We start from the raw sequence: 22,019 nt of genomic DNA on the forward strand, positions 1-22,019 counted from the left end.
TGAAAGGTCTTCCAGTCAGTTCTATAATTGCTTTACTGGATTCCAAGTTTTGCAAGTATGAGCATGCATGCATCGCTACTATGCAAACAACATTAAACGCAGGAACGGTGAGCTTCACGATCTTTCCAAACTACTGCATACCTTTGACTAATCCAAGTATGAGAACAACTCTCAAGGACCAAATTCAAATTGTTGGAGCTCCGCAGATCTCTGATTCTTGTGCGGCTACTCTTCATCACCAGATGGTTTACAGACAACAAAACCATTCCTTTGACCTGGTTGCGCCAAGAGAAAACCAAAATGCACTCCTGATTAACTATGATACCAGTCTTGTTCCTAGCCATGTCCATATTCCTAGACAAATATCTAAAGAAGAGCTCATCAAACTTTTTCTAGAAGCCTGGATAACCAAATATGAACAACTCCATCATATCCCCAAACTAGTCATCCTTCATGATCCCGTTTACAATAACATGTCAAATGGAGACATCCATATATCCTTTCCAAAAACCCATGAATCCACAACAATTTCCCAACCAGTATTTCCTACCATGATGATTCAGCCATATCACAAAAATCCCATCCATCCAGAAGAGCAGAAGACAGATATCAAACCATCATCCCATAATGTCAACTTGGTAGATCCAAATGTATTGGGATCTAATATCCCAATTCCTTACTTCCAAAGAGATGGCACTCTTGCGTATCAGCCCTACACAAAGGACGGACATAAATGGTTCGATGTTGATTGCATATGCAATAACTGCCTGACAAACCCCATTTATGATTTTGAAGTTGACTAGAATAGAAAAAATGGAAAAAGAAAATAGAAGAAGAAGAATTCTCAACAGCAGCTCAAAGAAAGATACAAAGAAGGAGATCCAACAGTAGGTTTGTTGGGAGAACCCTCCGGAAAGTACGACTACTATGTCAACTACAGAGCTGGATGGCCATATAGATGTCCGGAAGAACATCAAGGCGATGATCATAGATATCCCTAAAAAGGTGATGATGTTCCTCAGGTCAATATGATCAGAACCTCAAACTATGAAGATGATTTTCCACCATTGGAGTATGAAGACCCAAGATTCAAAACAAGACATTCCTAGAAGATTAGAGACCCTGGTATCATCAATCCAGACGGATCCTCTAAGAAAATTTCTGCAGCTGAAGCCACCCTCAACTGGCAATCTGAAAATGCTTTTGCCTATAACAAAATGCTCCAGTAGATTGTTGACAATCAAAGGGAATTGGCAAATAAAATTGACAACAGATTTGACATCATAACCATTCTCATCGATAAGTGCCAAAGCCAAATCCAGAGAGTCAATGAAGAACTCATACAGATAATTTAGCACACTTCATCTTTCTCACCTGCTTTTAAGAAAAAAGAAGCAGAAATGCAACACCTCAAAGATCAACTGAATTCTCTCAAGCAAAGTCAACAACAACAACACAAACAGACCAGGATTGACCCGTTATTCCCACCAACCTGCTTGGCATTCATCTTTCCTCAACCAACATTCCAGCCAATATCAATGCAAGCTTCATTCAAAGGAAGTGATTCCTTTTTGCATCTAAAGAAGAGACAACATACGCAACAGCAACCAACCCAAACCGAAAGGGTTGAAACAACGCAAGCCTCATCTGCCAAGAAGAAAGACAAGCAAAAGATTTGGGAAACAAGCAGTCATGAACCTAATGTGGGAATTCTGGAGAAAGATAATTCCATCTCCAAGCTTCTTTCTAACTTGGCGACACCTTCCCAAGAATCTCCAAAAGAAATCCCTCGAAAGGATGAAACACTCCTAACTCTCCAAATAATGGAGGATGATTCGTCCCAATGTTCATTTGAAGAGGAGGATTCATCGCCTAAAGCGGAAATGATGACTCAACCATCCGCTCATAGATCAGGATACGAAAATCCCTCTGATGAAGAAGAAATCGAAGACAACATCAACCTCTTTGAAGGAACTTTATCAGCCAATCCTCCCCAAAGCTCGAATGCTTCAAGCACAAATGGTCCATCTGTCTCGCTTGAAGGACTTCCATTGAATCAATGGCGAAATAAGATTTTAGAACTTCATGCCTAGTGTATGGCAGAATAATGAAGGAAGGAATCACGTTAAAAGAAGTCATCACTCGAGCTGTCTCAAAGTTTGTTGGCAGATTAAGAATTTGGTGGATTGACCTAGGAGAATATAGACAGCTTCAACTCTCACAGGTTTTGAGCCTGGATGTGTTCATCTCCCAAATCCTCAAAGAATTTTGTGGAGCATGGGAATATCACATTTCCTAAGCCCGAGAAGAGTATATGAAGATTAAATGTTGCTTTCTTAAAAGAAAAGATCTTGAGAAGCATTATAATCTTATCTCTCAAAGGTATTATACTTTGTGCGAACTTGATGACATCAATTTGAAGCAAGCTTACCTGAATAGCTTGCCAAATCCACTTGGAGAAGAAGTGCTTCGAGAACTCCAGATGAGTGGAAAAAGACTAGAGAATACCTCTTTAGGTAAACTCTATCAAAGTGCTCTTATGAATCTGGATGCGCTCTGCAAAAAATACGACACGTACAAGAGAGTCCAAAAAACAGACATAAAAATTACTAGAAAATGTAAGAGGAAGGATCTTTGCATCAAGTGCAAAGGAGATAAACATTGCTTCTGCTCAACAGGAGAACCTAGAGAAGTAGATTTCTGGATACACAAGAAATCTAGAAGGTTGAGACACAAGAAGAAAAAATGGAAGTATCTAAGAAAAAGGAAGTATCGAAGAGACCCAAAAAGAAAAAGATGCTACATCTGCAATCAAAAGGGGCATTATGCCAAAGATTGCCCAACGAAGCATAAACTAGTAAGACTTGTTCATATATTGCACAAGAACACAGAATGGGACTTTGAGGACGACATTGAATCGGTATTCTCCCTCGATGATGATCAAAATGATGAGTCAATCCTCGCGTTCTAGCAGACATATGAGACAGATGGAACAACTGATATTTCAGATGATGAAGATGACAAGCTCGAAAGTTTCTAGATCTATAAGTGCTCCAACATTCGACCCATCAATAATGATGATTGTCCCAACATAACAAAGGAGGATGAAATCCTTAACCTTTTCTCCATCCAAGAGACAATGGCAATTGAGTTCAAAAGAGAAAATCATATTACTCCAACAGCTTCAGTTTGGGTACTAGCTGAAAAATACTCAAAGCCCATCAAGGTCATTACTCTCTTTGATACAGGGTTAGCATTTAGCTTCTTGGATCCCAACTTCCTGCCCAAAGACAAATGGAAACCGTGTTCCCAAGGTTTCAAAACTGCCAATGGAGGAAATTTTGGCGTTCAGAGAAAAAGTGTTCCAATCTACATTAGACTCTACCCTGGTCATTTAATTAAAGCCACATTTTATGGATTCAATTTTCTTGGAGAAGAAATGCTTATTGGGTTCGATATTATCCAACACATAGGAAAGATCCAGTGGACAAAACAAGGACTCAAGTTTCGAAACTATCTGGTCCAATGGATAAGGACTCCAATAGTTTTCCATATTACTCAAACAATGGAAGAGATCAAGGCCCAACTCATCCATTTTAACTGTGCAGATAACCACAATGAATTCTTGAAGAAATGTCTAAAGCCGTTATGGAAGAATTCAGAATTCTTTGTCAACCTTCCTTTCAAGAAAAATGAAGACATTAACCCAACGAAGGCTAGTCACAAAGGAATGAACCCAGATCATTATGCATTGGCCCAAGCCGAACTGACCCAATTACAAGATAAAGGGTTAATTGAACCCACCAAACCACAATGGGCTTGTGAAGCCTTTTATGTCAATAAATGGGCTGATTAGACGAGAGGAAAACCTAGGTTAGTCATCAATTACCAGCCACTCAACCACTTTCTTGCTGATGATAAATTCCCATTGCCAAATCAGGTTAGTCTCTTTTCACAGCTTTCGGTGGCTCAGGTCTTCTCAAAGTTTGATTTGAAAGTTGGATTTTGGCAACTAGGCATTAGCCTAAAAGATAGGCCCAAAACAGCATTCTGCATTCCAAACCACCACTACCAAGGGATTGTCATGCCATTTGGGCTTAAAGTTGCTCCATCTATCTTTCAGAAGGCAATGACCAGAATATTCCAACCCATGCTCCATCATGCCCTGGTTTACATTGATGATATCCTATTATTCTCAAAAGATGAGGAGACACATGGCAAACTTTTGAATGATTTCAAGAAATTAATCACACAATATGGGATTATGCTGTCTGAAAAGATGATTATTGGAGTTAATACTGTGGATTTTCTCGGTATGAAAATTTGCCAAGGAAAGTATGAACTCCAACCACATATTGCGACACAACTTAACACTTTTCCGGACAATTAGATGATGACAAAGCAACTGTAGCAATTTCTTGGTATTGTTAATTACATGGCAGACTCTATCCCAAAGCTGGCAAAATACACAGCACCTCTACATCATCTTTTGAAAAATAAAAATGCACCATCATGGGAATCTAAGCATACCGCAGCAGTTCATGCCTTAAAAGCAAGGGCTAAGTAGTTGCCACCACTCCAGATTCCTAACAAAGGAAAAAGAATCCTTCAAACTAATTCTAGTGACTACTATTGGGGTGCAGCTTTAATAGAGGAAAAGAAAGATGGGACTAGACATGTTTGTGGTTACAAAAATGTGCCTTCAAAGAATCAGAATTACACTATCACTTGACTTTCAAAGAGATTCTGGCAGTAAAAAGAGGAATTGAAAAGTTTGAATTCCATCTAATCGGCCATACTTTTACAGTCGAAATGGATATGTCATCTTTTCCAAAGATGATCCAATTCAGGTAGAAGATCTTACTGCAAGGCCAATTTCTTAGATGGGCAAACTAGTTCTCATAGTGTAAATTTGAGGTAAAGCACATCAAACGAAAGCACAATATTCTTAGTGACTTCCTCTCCAGGCCAACAAATCCTCAAGTCCTTTTCCTTATGTCATCTTCATCCAACCAATCTCTTCCTAGACTTGTCTAGACTCTCCCAAATGAAGTCCAAGATGACCTTCTTCGTTATACAATAGGGAAAAGGAACAAAAAAATGATCTAGAGTCTACAGTCCATCCTCCTTTCTAAATATGGACTTGTTGATGCTCCAATCAAATGCATTGACTGGCATCCACTCTTTTCGTACATCAACGGTCCTTGGGTCCCAACGCTGTCCTACATCAATTTTCCTAAAGAAACCTTCCTTCTCATCTGGTATCTCGCAAGAGCTTACTGTATTGGTATGATCCTCCACAAACCATGAACATTTTCCTTCCTCACCAACCATACCCAAAGGCCTCAGTAGTATAGTTATCTTAAAGACTGGCTTCTTTTTTTCATGATAGAACAGCAATGGGTTGAACACCTCGACTTCATGACCGGATTCCTTTACCTTCTTGGCACATTCCACTTACAGGGAGAAATTCAAAATAACAAAGGGGATGGGTTTGTTAACATTTTTCCAATCTGTGAAAGGATCAGAAGTTTCATGGAAAATCCCTTTGCTGACCCACACTTTTCGGCATGTGACTGGATTAATACTAGAAAGAGCCTTTGTTATATTAACCATGTCAAACCGGATAAGTTACCACAGGACCTGTTCAACCCAGTTCATTTCCAAGATGAGGGAAGGGCAAAAAATACTCATTATCCTGTACGGTTCCCTCATTTTTATAGCATATATCTCATGAATAGGCTAGCACTTTACTACATGGAACAAACTGGCACCAATGGAGGCATTGATGACCTGGAGGTCCTAACAGTTTATCCTCAAGAAGAGGAAGAAGACTATAGAGCCAAACACCTTGACAAGATCGCATGGCCGTCTATCTTTAGTTTTTTCTTCCTAGGTTCAACTAATCCAACAACAGTATTTCATAATCTAGGGTCTGTCTAAGCAAATACCAATCACCCAATAATAAATTAATTGAGAAAATAATCAAAGCAAATATAGCAAGCTCAGTTTATACAAAACATTCACAATAATTAAATTATACACTCACATTCATAATTAATTAAATATAAGCATACATGTGCAGGAAATTGAAGTGTAGGAATTTAAGAGGAGACACAAGATATATTATTGGGATTCGGCCAATCCTGCTTATGTCCCCGCCTCTAGCTCGCAAGTCTGAGGATTCTATTAAAGCTCACTTAACAGGTGGAGCGGCATCGTATACAATTAGGTCAAATTAACGGGGCTGAGCTCAACCTTTACATACAATCTTACCAGGCTGGATTTCTACCCCTTCAGGCAGTGCCTGGAATACAACAGATTCACAATACAAGTATCGTGTACAAAATATGTGCTTCTCCAACAAGTAGATTTGTACCAGTATTAACTAAAGCACGTCAATAAGATAAGAACTATAAGCTCAATTCAATAATGTGTAATCACGCTCAATCCAATGTTAATAAGCAATTAATTGCAGAAGTGTATTCTCAATATATCTTTGAAACAATATATCAAAATATATCAATCACAAATAGGGTTCCAAAGATTTCCAAAGAGTGCAATCAAAATACCTCAAAATGATTTTCTCAAAGCTAAGCACAAGAGATAATAGTAGTATAAGCTTGTCAAAACAATTTGTGCTTCACAATCACAATACAAGTTTAGGAGTTTTGCAATACAAATGTCAAGACTCACAAGTTAAAAAGCTTCCCCACACAATGGATTTATTAATTAAATCGAGGGGAAGACTTTTGGCTAAACTCTCTATAAAAAATCAATCACACAATCAAGGCAATGAGAGTTTAAGCTTAAGTAAGCAATGTAGGATGATTTAGAATACTCTCACTCAAATAGATTTTGCAAGGGAAAGATCAATGGAAGAGTATTTTGACTTTGAGTATGAAGAAGAACTCTTAAAATTTCACATAAAATATTTGCTAATCAAATCACTAATCTATTGTTAATCTTTGCAAATGAGCATATATATATAGGCTCACTCAAAAACATAACCGTTGGGACATAAGGGTAATAATCAAATTTGTTTTTAAACAAGTTTAACCCAAATAACCCTATTTTACTTGAAAAGCAAGGTGTGATCCCAAGGGGGGGGGGTTGAATTGGATTTTAAAACTTTCTTTTAATTCCTTTTGAGAATTTTTAAACTTCTTTTATTTCTTTTAAACAATTATTCACTTGTTTGTTAACTCTTTAATCACAAAAGAACTTAGATTCTTTTATCCAATCAACAACACTATTGTTTAGCCAAACAAGCAATCAATCATTCAACCAAACCAATTAGGCACAATGTTTAAAACAAACAACCAAATGATTTGTCAAGTATAAATTAATTGTAGCACTATTTGATTAATGGAAGATTCAGCACTCTTTGGAATATAAACACAAACCACTCAATATCAAACTTTAAACCATTCAATCACAATATAGCTTATGTTGTCAGCCCTGAAAATTGAATTAAGCCCTGTATGAATGAATTTGTCTCTTTAATATGATGTGTAATATAGAATCCAACACTCTTCCCAATATTCAGAATCCAAATAAACTCTTAGTTAATTCATCTTTGGGATGTTTAACCAAGTAACGTACTCCCGTTTGGTTTCTGCAAGATATAGTTTAACCAACGTACTCTCTTTTGATTTCCGCAACCCAAATCAAAATTAAACTTTAAATTTACTTGATTCCCAAATATACGTAGTATATATGATTTTCAATTTAAACCATCCACACAATTTAAATATGCTGAAAATAAAAAGTAAGGAAAGAGAGAGTGAGACGGAGATTTTTACGAGGTTCAGGTTATACCCAGCCTACGTCCTCACCTTTGGAAAACCACCAAAGGATTCACTAAACCTGTTCCTTTAACGGGTGGAACAATACCTTTACACACTCCTTCAGTAGGCTAGAACCCGCCTCTCCAAACGATGTACCCTCGCTTGGCCACTCCTTCAATTAGGTTAGAGCCCGCCTCTCCAAACGATGTACCCTCGTTCGGTCACTCCTTCAATTAGGCTAGAACCCGCCTCTCTAAGAAATATCCCTTTGCTTAGCCAATGATCCAAAACAATCCTTGGAATCGTCAACCTACAAGAAATACAACCAAAAGGTGTGTACAAAGAATGCTCACACAAAGAGCTGATTAGTACAAGTTAAATCTATATACTTCAATCAAATTCACAATATGAAAAATATGAAGCTCAAGAAGATATCACCATAAGCCTTCTTTCTAGGTTGAAAGAATTAAGAGTAGAATCAGAATTTTCTTGATAAATTCATAGCAAATCTCTGTAGTGAAACTTAGAAATTGATTGCACAAGAGAGCTTTGAGAGAATTGGGAGATTTGAGAGCAAGAAAGCTTGTTTGCTGTATTTTCTAGGTGTATTTAATCCTTAGCCTTGGGGGTTTTATTTATAGATGATAAATCAAGTCTATTTCGTATTCCCCAAGTGGCTTGGAGTGTTTCCCAAGTTTATAGAAAGTTTGGAGCACAAGAAATATGAATTTGAATTTAAAAAATTTTAAAAAATATGGCCATTAACAGTGTTCAGGAGCCTGAAGTACCGGGGTCAGTCGCCTGAAGTTTCAGAAAACTGTAATTTTCAAAGTCAGTACATGTTCAGGCGCCTTAACTCAGAGGGTTAGTCGCCTGAGGTTGTTCTGTATGCTGTTTGGGCGCTTGAAGTTCCGCCGTGAACAGTGTTTGGTCTACTGATAGCTTCGACCTAGCTTCAGTATTCTGATCATAAATTTTTCTACATTTGTTATCATCAAACCAAGAGGTGAAAGCCTTGTTAGGCTAACAATCTCCCCCTTTTTGATGATGACAAATAAGGAGCAAAAATTTATAAAAACTTGTAGAATGCTCCCCCTTACAATAAGCCTAGATTCAAGTAATATTTCCCAATATTTGCATTTGCATAGTTTATTTATATAGTCAATTTTCATATTACATTTTTCAACATTCAGCATAGTATTCAATTCAGCATTTTATATAGTCAACATATAATGTTTTCAACATATAGTCAATTTCGTGCATATTCAATTCAGTTCAATATTCAATTCATATTTTTGCTCTCTCTAAACTATCTCTCCCCCTTTGACATCATATAAAAAGGGTACTCAATTTTAATACAAAGAGCAAAGAACTATATAGATATGCATCTAGAAAACCATCATCACTAAGATGTGACCTATAGCAGTACAATGCATCACAAAAAGAAATGTCAATCATCATGTCCTTCCAATTTTAAAATATAATGTGTGATATCAATTGATTAATAGAAAAATGATTATACACAAGTGATAAATCATAGCACTCCCCCTATCAATCAGCATACTCAATAATTTCTTGTAAGTTATAAGTTCATAAGGTTCAAAGTTTCAAATTTAACATTAACATTAGAACTTATAGTACATCAAACTTATAACAAAACATTTCATAGGTTCAGAGCTAGAAACAAATACATATAGAGATTTATAGTCTTTGCTTACACATACTTCCCATTTTTACATCAACAAAAGAGTAAAATACATTCAGAATTTTAGCATGTGTAGCATACAAAGTGGCAAAAACATCATCAAAAGTCTATGTATCAGAGTTAGTGTCACTATATTCAGCAATTCCTTTTCCTTTGGATTGCTGTGAGCCTTCTTCTTCTTCTTCTTCTTCTTCATCTTCCTCTTCCTCGCCATTACTAGCTTCCTCTTCTTCTTCATCATCTCCTTCTTTCTCTTCTTCAGATTCTTCAGCTGATGAATCATCACTACAGGGTATGGAGCTAGTGTCCATAGGATCACCGTGTGAGGAACTACCCTAAATCATCTCAATGCGCATAAAACGCTGATCTAAAGAGGAATAGTTATCCTAAAGAGTTTTAAGAGCTTTGCATATATATTGGCTAAAGGAGGTGAATTCATTATAGAACGGTGTGAACCATGAGGGAGCTTCAGAGGCTGAACCTTCTGGTTGATCCTGAGGTGAAGGAGGAGATGCAGCAGCTGCTCTTCGTTGTCTACCTCCTTTTAAGAACCACTCATGATTTCATTTGTCATATCCCATCTGTTTGAGAGTGGTTGAGGTAAAGAGTTCATATCTGGTCCTTTTTATGAAAAATTCTTAAGAAGATGTGATATTCTAATTTGCAAAGATCATATTAAGAGCTCCCCCATATGGAAGAGTGACTCGTTTTGCATCCATCTTTTCCCACATCCATTTCATAATGAGACTAGCCAAATCAAGTTTCTTCCCTTTTAATAGACACAACACAAAACAATCGATATACGAGAGATGATCATATGACCCAGCTTGTGGCAAAATATTATTTGTGATGATCTTTTGAAGGATTTGGGCTTTCAAGTTTAGCTGCTTATAGAGTGGCGGATGTCCAAAGTAGATAGGTTCATTGTCCATGATTAGTGGCAAAAACTCTTCTGGTGTAAACTCTTGTTGAAGTATCCAAGATTGGGCAAATGCAGGACATTCAAACTCTCCTGGAGTTATTTGAAGAATGGGAGCTGACGATTGAGGAGTGAGCATTATTTTCCTACCCTTGACTTCAGTAGTTAAGTTATTCTCTCCTTGAACTAAATTAGCATAAAATATTTTGACAAGATTTGGAAAAAGTCCTTTAGCTTGGTAAACAATGAAATTCTTCCATCCTATGGTTTGAAACAACGACAGAATATCCGGAAACTCTGAGTTGAAGAATTGAACATCAAGGACCTTACCAAATATAGGATCTATGAACTGAAGATGGGTTCGATAAACATGCTTTGCATAAGAGGATACCAGCCATCGATCGACATTAGGATCATCTTTACCAGAAGATGAGCCATGATTTGTCGTTTGCTTAGTTTGAGGCATTGTGAGGTTTTCTTGGAGCTGCAGATGCCTTCTATCAAACCCTAGAATACGTATGATTGAGTTGAGAAGCTTGGAATCGAAAGTTTTAGTGCTGCAGATTGAAGGATGTTTGGTGTTTGGAACTTCGGGTGAGTGATAGGTCTTGGTTCAGGAGCCTAAAGTTTAGAAGAAATCGGGTTTCGCGCATTTAAAGTATGAGGACTCTGCGACTTTAGGCGCCTAAAGAATAAGTACAGGTGCCTGAAGAATTTTCTGAGCGAAAATTCAACAGGCAATAGCTGTTCGGTCGCCTGAGGTATGGAGCTCAGGCACCTGAGGTACATGTAGGAGCCTGAGGTTATCTGCTCAGTCAACCGAAGTTCTTCAACTTCTGAAATTTTATTGTTTCCTTGTTTTAAACCTTTCTAACTTATTTCCCTTATTGTATAATGGTTCAAGTTTCTCTTTTTATTGATGTATACCTATCTTTTAACAACACTTATGTTATAAGCTTTTAGAGTTTCTTTTTTGTTTCATTTAATCATCCAACCTTTATGGATCCTTCTACTCTCTATTTTATTTTTGGTACCCATATCTTCTTAGTTCCTTTTGATTTGTCAAGGGATGTTTCTTTTATTTTCCACACCTGTTTAGTCTTCACACCCTTTCTCTTAAATGAACAGTCAAACTTGATATGCCCATTTTTCTTACATTTATAGCATATTGTATTCGTATAGGCTTTACTAGATATGGTAGCATAGTCTTTGGATTCTTTTGAGAAATATCCTATATACAGATTCTTTTTCTTTTTATTTTCAACTCCATTGAAACCAATGCCTTCTTTGTTTAATGACATTCTTTGTGAGCCAATTACCTTATCAAGGTTTTCCTTTCCTTTTGTAAAGTTGTAAATAATTTTATCCTTATCTTTGATTTGATTCTTGAGATCATTTAACTCTATGTCTTCCTTGTTGTCAACCTTCTTTAATGATTTCTCTAGCTCAAGAGATAATTTTCTTATTCTATCCTTTAATCCAGAAATACACATATCTTTCTCATATACCGTAGAGGATAGGGATCGAAGGTCTTCTATCATTTGTTCATTCATTCTTTCTAGTTTCTTGATTTTCAAGTTTTTTTCTTTTTCAGCAAGATTTTTGGATTCTATTTCTTTCATTGCTAATTCATACTTATGTTCTATTTTCTTGATCCTTGAATCCTTTTCTCTTTCATTTTCTCTTTCAGCATTTCTAAGGGATTCTAATTCTTTCATTATACTTTCATTTTTATTCTTCAATGAAGTATTTTGTTTAGTTACTTTAACTAGCATCTTATGAACTTTGAATAAATCATTTTGAAGTTCTTCATATGATGACATGCTCTCATCATCGGATTCATCACAACATGAATTATTTGAAGATTTAGATGAGGAACTTTCCTCGTTGTCCCAAGCCATAAAACATGTATAAGCAACCTCTTGGTCACTTGATTCATTTTCTGAACGACTTGTACTCATCATGTCCCAAGTAGTGGCTTTCATGGCCTTTTTCTTTTTCTTCTTAGATTCTTTCTTTAGTAGTGCACATTCTGGTTTAATATGTCTAGCTTTGTTGCAATTGTAACACGTAGGAGTTTTATTCTTTGATTTCTTGCTAACTTCTTAGATATGAAGGCTTCTTCATCTTCATCCATTTCACTACTTGAGTTTTCTTTTAAGGCTTTAAAGGCTATTGATTCTAGGGCTTTGGTTTTTCCAAACTTTTCATTTATTGCCATTCCGTATGAAAGGAGAGAACCTATAAGCTCATCTAAGGAAGTGATTTTTAGATTTCTTCCTTCCATTATAGCAATGACTTTTCGTTCCCATTTAGGTGGCATCCCTCTAAGAATTTTCCTTATCATCTCATAAGTAGTGTAGGTTTTTCCTAGTGCATTTAGGGAATTAATTATATGAGTGAACCTAGTAAACATATTAGTTATGGATTCATATGAGTTCATCCTAAAGGCTTCATATTCACTTGTAAGCATATCAATCCTATTATCCCTAACATCTATAGTTCCTTCATATGTTACTTCTAATTTGTCCCATATCTCCTTAGCTGACTTGCAAGCCATTACTCTATTAAATTCATTGGCATCTAAAGCACAATATAAAGCATTCATAGCACTAGAATTAACTTACAACATCTTATGATCTAAGTATGTCATATCATTTTTCTCTTTGGGAACTTGTTTTCTATCTACTAATTTAAAGGGAATTTGATCACCATCCATAACAACCTCCTATGTTTTCCAATTCATGGTTTGAAGGTATATTTGCAATCTCTTTTTTCAAAAGGCATAGTTTAAATCGCAAAAGATAGGAGGCCTAGTTGAAGATTGTCCATCTCTAAAGGGAGCTACGCCTAAGTTAGCCATTAAGATCTTTTTATAGCTACTAATTAAGATTTGCTATAACCTCGCTCTGATACCAATTGAAAAGCAAGGTGTAGTTCCAAAAGGGGGGTGAATTGAATTTTAAAACTTTCTTTTAATTCCTTTTGAGAAATATTAAACTTCTTTTATTTCTTTTAAACAATTCTTGACTTGTTTGTTAACTCTTTAATCACAAAAGAACTTAGATTCTTTTATCCAATCAACAACACTATTGCTTAGCCAAACAAGTAATCAATCATTCAACCAAACCAATCAAGCACAATGTTTAAACCAAACAACCAAATGATTTGTCAAGTATAAATTAACTGCAACCCTATTTGATTAATGGAAAATTCAGCACTCTTTGGAATATAAACACAAACCACTCAATATCAAACTTTAAATCATTCAATTACAATACAGCTTATGTTGTCAGCCTTGGATATAAAATTGAATTAAGCCCTGTATGAATGAATTTGTCTCTTTAATATGATGTGTAATATAGAATCCAACACTCTTCCCAATATTCAGAATCCAAATAAACTCTTAGTTAATTTATCTTTGGGATGTTTAACCAAGTAACGTACTCCCGTTTGGTTTCCGCAAGATATGGTTTAACTAACATACTCCCTTTCGATTTTCGCAACCCAAATCAAAATTAAACTTTAAGTTTACTTGATTCCCAAATATACGTAGTATATATGATTTTCAATTTAAACCATCCACGTAATTTAAACATGTTGAAAATAAAGAGTAAGGAAAGAGAGAGTGAGACTGAGATTTTTGCGAGGTTTGGCTTATACCCAGCCTACGTCCTTGCCTTTGGAAAACCACCAAAAGATTCACTAAATCTGTTCCTTTAACGGGTGGAACAATACCTTTACACACTCCTTCAGTAGGTTAGAGCCCACCTCTCCAAACGATGTACCCTCGCTCGGTCACTCCTTCAATTAGGTTAGAGCCCGCCTCTCCAAACAATGTACCCTCATTCGTCCACTCCTTCAATTAGGCTAGAGTCCGCCTCTCTAAGTAATACCCCTTACTTAACCAATGATTCAAATAATCCTTGGAATCGTCAACCTACCAGAAATACAACCAAAAGATGTGTATAAAGAATGCTCACACAAAGAGCTGATTAGTACAAGTTAAATCTATATACTTCAATCAAATTCACAATATAGAGATATGAAGCTCAAGAAGATATCACCGTAAGCCTTCTTTCTAGGTTGAAAGAATTAAGAGTAGACTCAAAATTTTCTTGATAAATTCACAGCACATCTCTGTAGTGAAACTCAGAAATTGATTGCACAAGAGAGCTTTGAGAGAATTGGGAGATTTGAGAGTAAGAAAGCTTGTTTGCTGTATTTTTTTGGTTTATTTAATCCTTAGCCTTGGGGGTTTATTTATAGATGATAAATCAAGTCTATTTCGTATTCCCCAAGTGGTTTGGAGTGTTTCCCAAGTTCATAGAAAGTTTGGAGCACAAGAAATATGAATTTGAATTTAAAAACTTTTAAAAAATATAGCCGTTAATAGTGTTCAGGCGCTTGAAGTATCGGGGTTAGTCGCCTGAAGTTTCAAAAAACTGTAATTTTCAAAGTCAGTACATGTTCAAGCGCCTGAACTCAGAGGGTCAGTCCCCTGAGGTTGTTCTATTTGCTGTATAGGGCCCAAAGTTCCGTCTTGAACAGTGTTCAGTCTACTGACAACTTCGACCTTGCTTCAGTATTCTGATCATAACTTTTTCTACATTTGTTATCATCAACACAAGAGGTGAAAGCCTTGTTAGGCTAACATTACCCTTAATAACTCGCAGTAAAAATAGGCCAACCCAAGAGTTTCAGTCACCCGTTCCATAGGGCCGGTCGCCCGAACACTCACAAAATGAAAAGTTCATTTTATCAATTCGGGTGCTCGGTGAAGGGTTTGTTTGGTTGGTCTAGGCAATTTTTTAACCTGTTCGAAGTTTGGTCGCCTGAGCCTAAGTTCGGTCTGTCGAACTTCAACATTCGGTCACTTGAAGTCAAAATAAATGTGAAGTTCGGGCACCCGTGGATGGTGAAAATGTTCTCAATAAAAGTTCGGTCGACCGAGAACACTTAGTTTATTTCGGTTCGATTGCCCGACCTTTAGTCAACATTTTAACTTTCCACACTTTCAGTCGACCGAAGCGTTTTCAGCACACAAATTTGGTCACCCGAAGACCTTTCCAATTTAGAACTTAAGTCATATTTTAACCCTTGATTGCATGAATAATAGAGGGAAATTTCCTAAGTGTTTGTGCAAGGACCTTGGGTCTCTCCAAGGTCGTTTTGAGCTTGTAGTTCCTACCATGCATGACATGCATTAATTATTATAGACCTTGAATAATTAATATTACATACCTGAATGATTTGAAATATAAATTACAACAATAAATACTTTGGGTCTTCATTTCCCTTCAAGTCCATGTGCACCATATGATACTACCAATTGAACCTGCACACAAACTGAACACACATAAGTACTAAGTGTTTTGTCAGCATCGAAATAGAGATCGGACTCTAAAAGTCAACATGTACTTTTTTTTTTTATCAACCTTTAATAGGAGTAAATGTCATTTTACCTTCTATTATATATATATATATATATATAATACTTTATTTTTTTTGGCATTTGGGCTTTGGCCCTTTACAAAAACACCCCCAAGTTGTCGCTACCTTGACTCTTGAGTCCCAAAACCCAACGCCCTTCATCAGCTTTGCATAGTCCCAAATCAAATAACCTTTAACCCTAATCATTGACCCCCTTCATTCCTTCTTTACTAGTTCATCACCTTCACTAATCACTTTAGTCTTATTGTTTGTTTGCCTTGTGATCTCAGACTCTCATAAATCGCGATCCTCTTGGTTTCTATCCTTCATCATTGATTCGTGACATTTGCCATTTTGCGAGTTACAATCCTCCATTGTTGACTCACCATCCTCTATTAAGTCAATGTGACCCAATCCAAGTCAGATCTCATTGAGTGATCTTCCTTCCTCTTCCACCTCCATCGCCAATTCACCATCCCAAGATTTGAAGCTAGAAGGTAAGGTTTTTTTAACAGTTGATAATATGACAGTATTGTTTTCTTTATTGTAAAAACCCTACCCAAGATATGTAGATTTAATAAATAAAAAAAGGATAAAAAGGTAAATGTAGCAGGCTTCGTCGACAAAGCCATTGTTATCATCGACAAAGGCCCTCATACTCTTTGTCACCAAAATTCAGAGCCTTATCAAAGAAGAGATACCGAACGAGTTGTAAAATATTAGAGTAGGGTTTGTCGTTGAAGGAGCTGGTTCATCGACAAAATGTGTAGATGATTCGTCGACAAATTGGACTAGGTCAAGGGTCTATAAATAGGATATTTTGTTGTTTCATTGCTAAGAAACCTCAAAACCTCTCTCTTTCTCTCTCTCTCTAGAACTAGCTAAATCTCTCCTTCTCTCTTCGATTCTTCACTGTTTATCGCTTGATTCAGCAATCCGAGTTACTGTGTGGATCAAGGGAGGAATCTTTACGTTTTTAGCGGATCAGAAATTCGTTTCAAGGATTTTTGGGTTTTGACCCAAAACCAAGGTAAGGGTCCGATTTCAGTTTCGTTTCGGTATATATGTAGTAGTAAGAATTATAGTGAAGTATAGTTCTTGGATGTTTAGGTTTTGGGAACTCGGTTCATAGTTTTGGAGCCGTAGAGTTCAGGTTTGTAGTATTCGGGAAAAGATAAGGGGATTCTGTTTATATCAGTTATTTTTGAAATTGGGATCGGTAAACCTGTAGTTTACGATCGTATGTATATTTTGGTTACTTATTTGGGAAAATTTATTGAGTGAAAATGCGGAATTTTTGGGTTACAGTTTTTAGGAAAACTTGGGGTTTTAGGTATCATCTCTATTTCAGTTGGGAAATCATATGTTGTATAAAATGGTAGTAATGGGATGATCGTACCTGCATTTTTATTAAACTATATTTCTCAAACTGAAAATGATATAATTTGTGTATGCTCAAATAAGTGTAGAATAAACTGTCGTATGTAAAATGTTCTAGGTTTCGTAAAACAGCTACAGGCGGCTAATTACTGTACACTGATGAGTATAGGAACATGAGTTCCAAAATTGTCCAGGTTTTGTAAAACAGCTAGGGGCGGCTAATTACCATATGCGGATGCTATATCTTAGCTAACTACCGTGGGTGAGAGTGTCCAGCTCTATATCCGAGGGTGTGAAATATCGCTTGTTTGTTCTGGCTGGTCACTGATCGGTGTGAGTGGATACCGTACTAGCAGCGATATCACTGTGAGGCTTTGGTTATTGTAGGTTATCGTGTGTTTGAGTGTGACGACATTGACCGTACATATGGTATCATATGTATTGGAGCTGGATTGTGAAAATACTAGAACTGTATTGTGTTATATTTTATGTCGAAATAACACTTGTATGCCACACACTAATATAAACTGTTTTCTTCCTTACCGAGAGGTGTCTCACCCCGAATATACAAATATTTTTCAAGTCCTTCGAGTAGTCGAAACTAACATCCTAGCATTTGGGAGCATGGGTGTCAGTTAGCTACGTAGAGTACTTATGTAAGTACGGATTTTGTAACTGAGTTGTCATTATGGGGTTTTGTAGACACCCAAGATATGTATGGAATTTTGGAGCTTAGACTCTAGTCATGAATAGACTCTGATATGGTATGATGTATGTACTAGAAAGAATATTTTCGCTGCGTATTTGATGAGTATTGATATGTATTTGAATGTGTATAGGGTGTACGTGTACGCCACGGGGACGGAACCTCATTCAGTATAATATCATGTATGTTTTAAATGATACAGAGACAGGTTAGGTTCCTTTGGATCAGAAAAAGGAAATGAAATTTCTAACCAAGAAGTTTAGCCAAAGGAACTACAGAGTCAACTCCACCATTGAAGAACATGGCATCACTGTCTGGCGTTACAAACTTCCTAACATTGCGGTCGGGGAGCATTGATTTTAGATTTTAAATTTTAATTTGAGTGAATTTTAACAAAATTCAATACAATTTTATATTACTTTTTATCCAAATCCACTGATCTACACAAATCCAAATTCAAAGTATTTCTCAAACATAAGGAAAGGAAAACTAAGGAAAAGCACAGTTAATGTCGAGGGGTGAACCGTTTCTACTCTAAGGCAATGTAGGTTATAGAATGCCTTGAATATGGTCATTTGGAATAATCACCATGTCAAATAAATGTAGTAGTTTCCCATCATTGACACACTAAAGAGGAAGACATTCTGAATGTCATAAATCTATAATCACCAGTACATTAAACTGAGAACATGAGCAGAATTAATAAGAAAAATGGCATTTGGCGGCTGCTCATAACCAGGAAAACATGCCCTGCAACACAATTGGAAAGAACCAAAGAAAGAGAAGACACCATACTTGTTGCTGACAACATTTTCATCTTGCCATTAAATTTCGTGGGCTATTGAAGACCTAAAGGCAGAAACTTTGGTGACCACTAACTGTCACTAACATTGATAAAGCCTTCGATCCTAATTCCAGTTTGACAACATGCCTATGAAGATCATTAATAATTACAACACATAAATAACTATAAATGCCCAAAATTTAAATTGTTATACACATTAAAAAAAAAACATACTTTCTATATCATATTTCAAGGAAATTGGAAGATCCTAATTTCAAGTCCACCACATCCTCGCAAAATCCAAATCATAATTAGAAAACTAAAGCTTTCAAGCCACATAGAATATAGCCAGTAAACTTACTGTACAAACAAACAGTAAAATGAAGCATATATTTTGCAAAAAGTAAAAAAATCAGAAAATGAGTTGCCAAAGTGCAGTGTGTAAAAAGTCATCCACAAGGTCTCAGTTAGTTGCAGGCAATGGGTCTTGGACTCATTTCTGGGAAGACTCTTGGGTGGGTTTTGGACTCTACCCAAAAATCTCAACTAAAACCAAGCATCACAGCGAAGAAATTAATTTTTATATGGTTGAGAAACTTAGAAATTGAGTAAATCGCAAAAAAGGAGATTAGGCAAACAAGGATTCTTCTTATCGAAAGAAGGATTGGGCGAAGAAGGAGGGAATGTTGTGGAGTGATGCTGTGAGAAAAAGCGAGATTAATTGGCAAATGATATATAATTGGATATCACGATGGAATTAATTGGCACAACATTGATGGATAGTTTTTTCGCTATTCATCAAATTGGGAAGTCTTCTTTTTGACAAATGGTTGTGCATTAAGTTGGGTGAGGGGTTCTATTTCTTTATATTTTGGATAATGAATGTTCATAAGATATTAAAGTCCCTTTTTTATTCCTACCTTTTTCAATAACTGATATTAATTCTATTTTTTTCTATGTAAACTGCAATAAATTTTATTTGGTATACAACATTAAGTCATTTTCATTTCTGCATTATAGAAGAATTCATAGTCTCAAACTCTATCTCTCAGAATGGATTAAAAAAACATAATTACTTAGGATCACCGAATTGTTCTTCCGTGAATAGTTCCCCAATCTCAAGCTTGTCGGAGAGTAATAACAATATAAATTTGAAAGCTATAGAGCCAAGGCTTGGTCTTCTTGGATCTTAATCATTGAAACACTTAACATATATGGATAGAGTGTTCAACATGCCAATCAATTTTTTTTTAATAAATGTATTTGGATGGATGAAAGTTTAGAATCAGACAGATCTGGAAAATGTATTTCTTGTGCATAGGAAGCTTTGTTACTCTTCGTACGAAGTGATTACTGATTAGGGGAATTTTCTACAAGATTTTTCCAAGTTAAAGGTTGAATAGGGATAACCATAAAAGAGGGATGATAAGCATTCTTATGGTACGACTCTGATGAATGTAGTCAAAATAAAACAATCATATAATGCCCCAAAGACAAACTACCTTTTACATACCTTCTAATGAGAGGAGTCACCCGCATCATCTAGATGGGATTGGCGCATCATTTGTTTGATCTGCACTTTCCAGTTCTTTATGACTTCCATCTCCACTTCCCAGTTCGACATCTTTTCTTTCAATTGCTGGTTCTCCGCTTCCATCATTTGCATCTGGATAACCATCTCCTCTGCTTGAGCCTGGGCGGTTCGACGCTCTCAGTCAATCTCAGCACGAGATGTCGCATTGAAAGAAGATGATGATGTTGGGGGCGATGTATCCACTCCCAAGACCATTCAATCAGCCACCTGTTTATTGCCCAAGTACCTGAGTGCATATCTCGTCATCCGACATCGGTTGACTGCCCTCTGGAACGGGTGCATCCCTCAACTCAAGAATCTTTGCCTATTTTTAGGCATGAAAATGATGAAAATGAAGAAATAAGAACACAACTGACGTTTTGAATAAAATAATGAACTAAATAATCTACTTGACTTACATGTTTCCTCTGCGCACCCTGGCACCACTCCCCTGATAGCCTCTGATGTGTTCTCTAATAAAGATCTATCCCCGACTTCAGTTTGCTAGTGACAGGATCACGCTACATTATCATATAAAAGTTCATTAATATTAACTCAACGGTTTCAATATAAATAACACTTGTCAGGTAATGGTCAGATAGTTTCGTAGCAATTACCTTTCGATGATTGACGAATAATTTCGAGCCACCGCAATGCGTCGTATCTAGTTTGTTGTGATTCACAACAATTTTTTCATAGATAGCCTACAAAATAGATGTAATGACTTTTTATTAGTCACATAAATATGAAAAAGTAGTTATTGTAATTAATAGAAACACATCACCTGATAGTTAGGGTCGCGAAAATGGTGAGACACCACCCGCCAATCCTCTAGGGAGATGTTATCGTATGGGTGCGCTTTTGCCTCATCTCCTATCTCCCTAAAATGGTTGCACATTTTGCTGCAATAGGTCTTAAATTGAGAGTATAACTACGTGTTCACTGCCTTTTTGACATGGTCTGTGGTGAAAATGTCCATATCAAACTCTTCCTGTATATGAAATATATATTGAATGTTAGACAATCTTTTGGGTAATATATTAAAAGTGAAAGAAATGTTTTAGGGTTTCTTACCAAGATGTGCTAATATAGAACCAAGTGCTGAGCCTCTGTCACCTTTGGCCAAGTGAAGCAGGTGACTGGAGCATATTGTCAACATATAATGCCAAGCTCCCATGACCAGGCTGTGCACCAATCATCAAGTAGGGCCATAAAGCCTGGAGGAATGTTGATACGGATCCACCACCTAGTCCTCTCCAGGTGCTTCTTTAGCGCAATGTTCTTCGCTGCACCATGGCCTGAACTCGTTGTCTGCGTCATAGAGGTCGATGATGAAAGAAGAGTTAAAGAACAATAAGATAATCATACACGTAAAATGACAATAAATATATTATTCTTAATCAAATACTCTTAATCAAATACTCGTAACCTTACCAACACTGCTTATTATGGTCGGTAACTCACCCCGAGCTTGATCCCCAACTAATGGATCCATGTCGGGCTGGGGTCCTAAGGGCTTAGATGGTGCCGCATCAACACCGACGTGCTCAGTTGCTCTTGAGGATGACCCATCATCCTCGCGGGATGATGTCGTGGATAGCCTAGACTGAAGTAAGCGACGATGACCTCCTAGTGCCATGTCTGTAAAATAATTCACAAGTAAATATAAGAAGATTGGATATTAGATGGATGCATAGTAAATATATTTTCACTTATTTTCACATGTCAA

At 36.6% G+C, this 22,019-nt stretch overlaps 2 protein-coding genes across 2 annotated transcripts; both read left to right on the forward strand.

Annotated features, from left to right (window-relative positions):
- The first annotated feature begins 2,314 nt into the window (after positions 1 to 2,314).
- On the forward strand, positions 2,315 to 2,971 carry LOC131144997 (uncharacterized). Its single transcript, XM_058094011.1, has one exon. The coding sequence runs from the start codon at positions 2,315 to 2,317 to the stop codon at positions 2,969 to 2,971; it is 657 nt and encodes a 218-aa protein (XP_057949994.1).
- Positions 2,972 to 3,139: 168 nt separating this feature from the next.
- On the forward strand, positions 3,140 to 4,390 carry LOC131144998 (uncharacterized). The gene is made up of 2 exons (XM_058094012.1): positions 3,140 to 3,835; positions 3,941 to 4,390. Exons 1-2 carry the CDS (start codon positions 3,140 to 3,142, stop codon positions 4,388 to 4,390), a joined length of 1,146 nt encoding a protein of 381 aa, XP_057949995.1.
- Positions 4,391 to 22,019: the final 17,629 nt, after the last annotated feature.

The sequence above is a fragment of the Malania oleifera genome, chromosome 12, assembly GCF_029873635.1.
Source record: "Malania oleifera isolate guangnan ecotype guangnan chromosome 12, ASM2987363v1, whole genome shotgun sequence".
In the NCBI taxonomy this organism is placed as follows: domain Eukaryota; kingdom Viridiplantae; phylum Streptophyta; class Magnoliopsida; order Santalales; family Ximeniaceae; genus Malania; species Malania oleifera.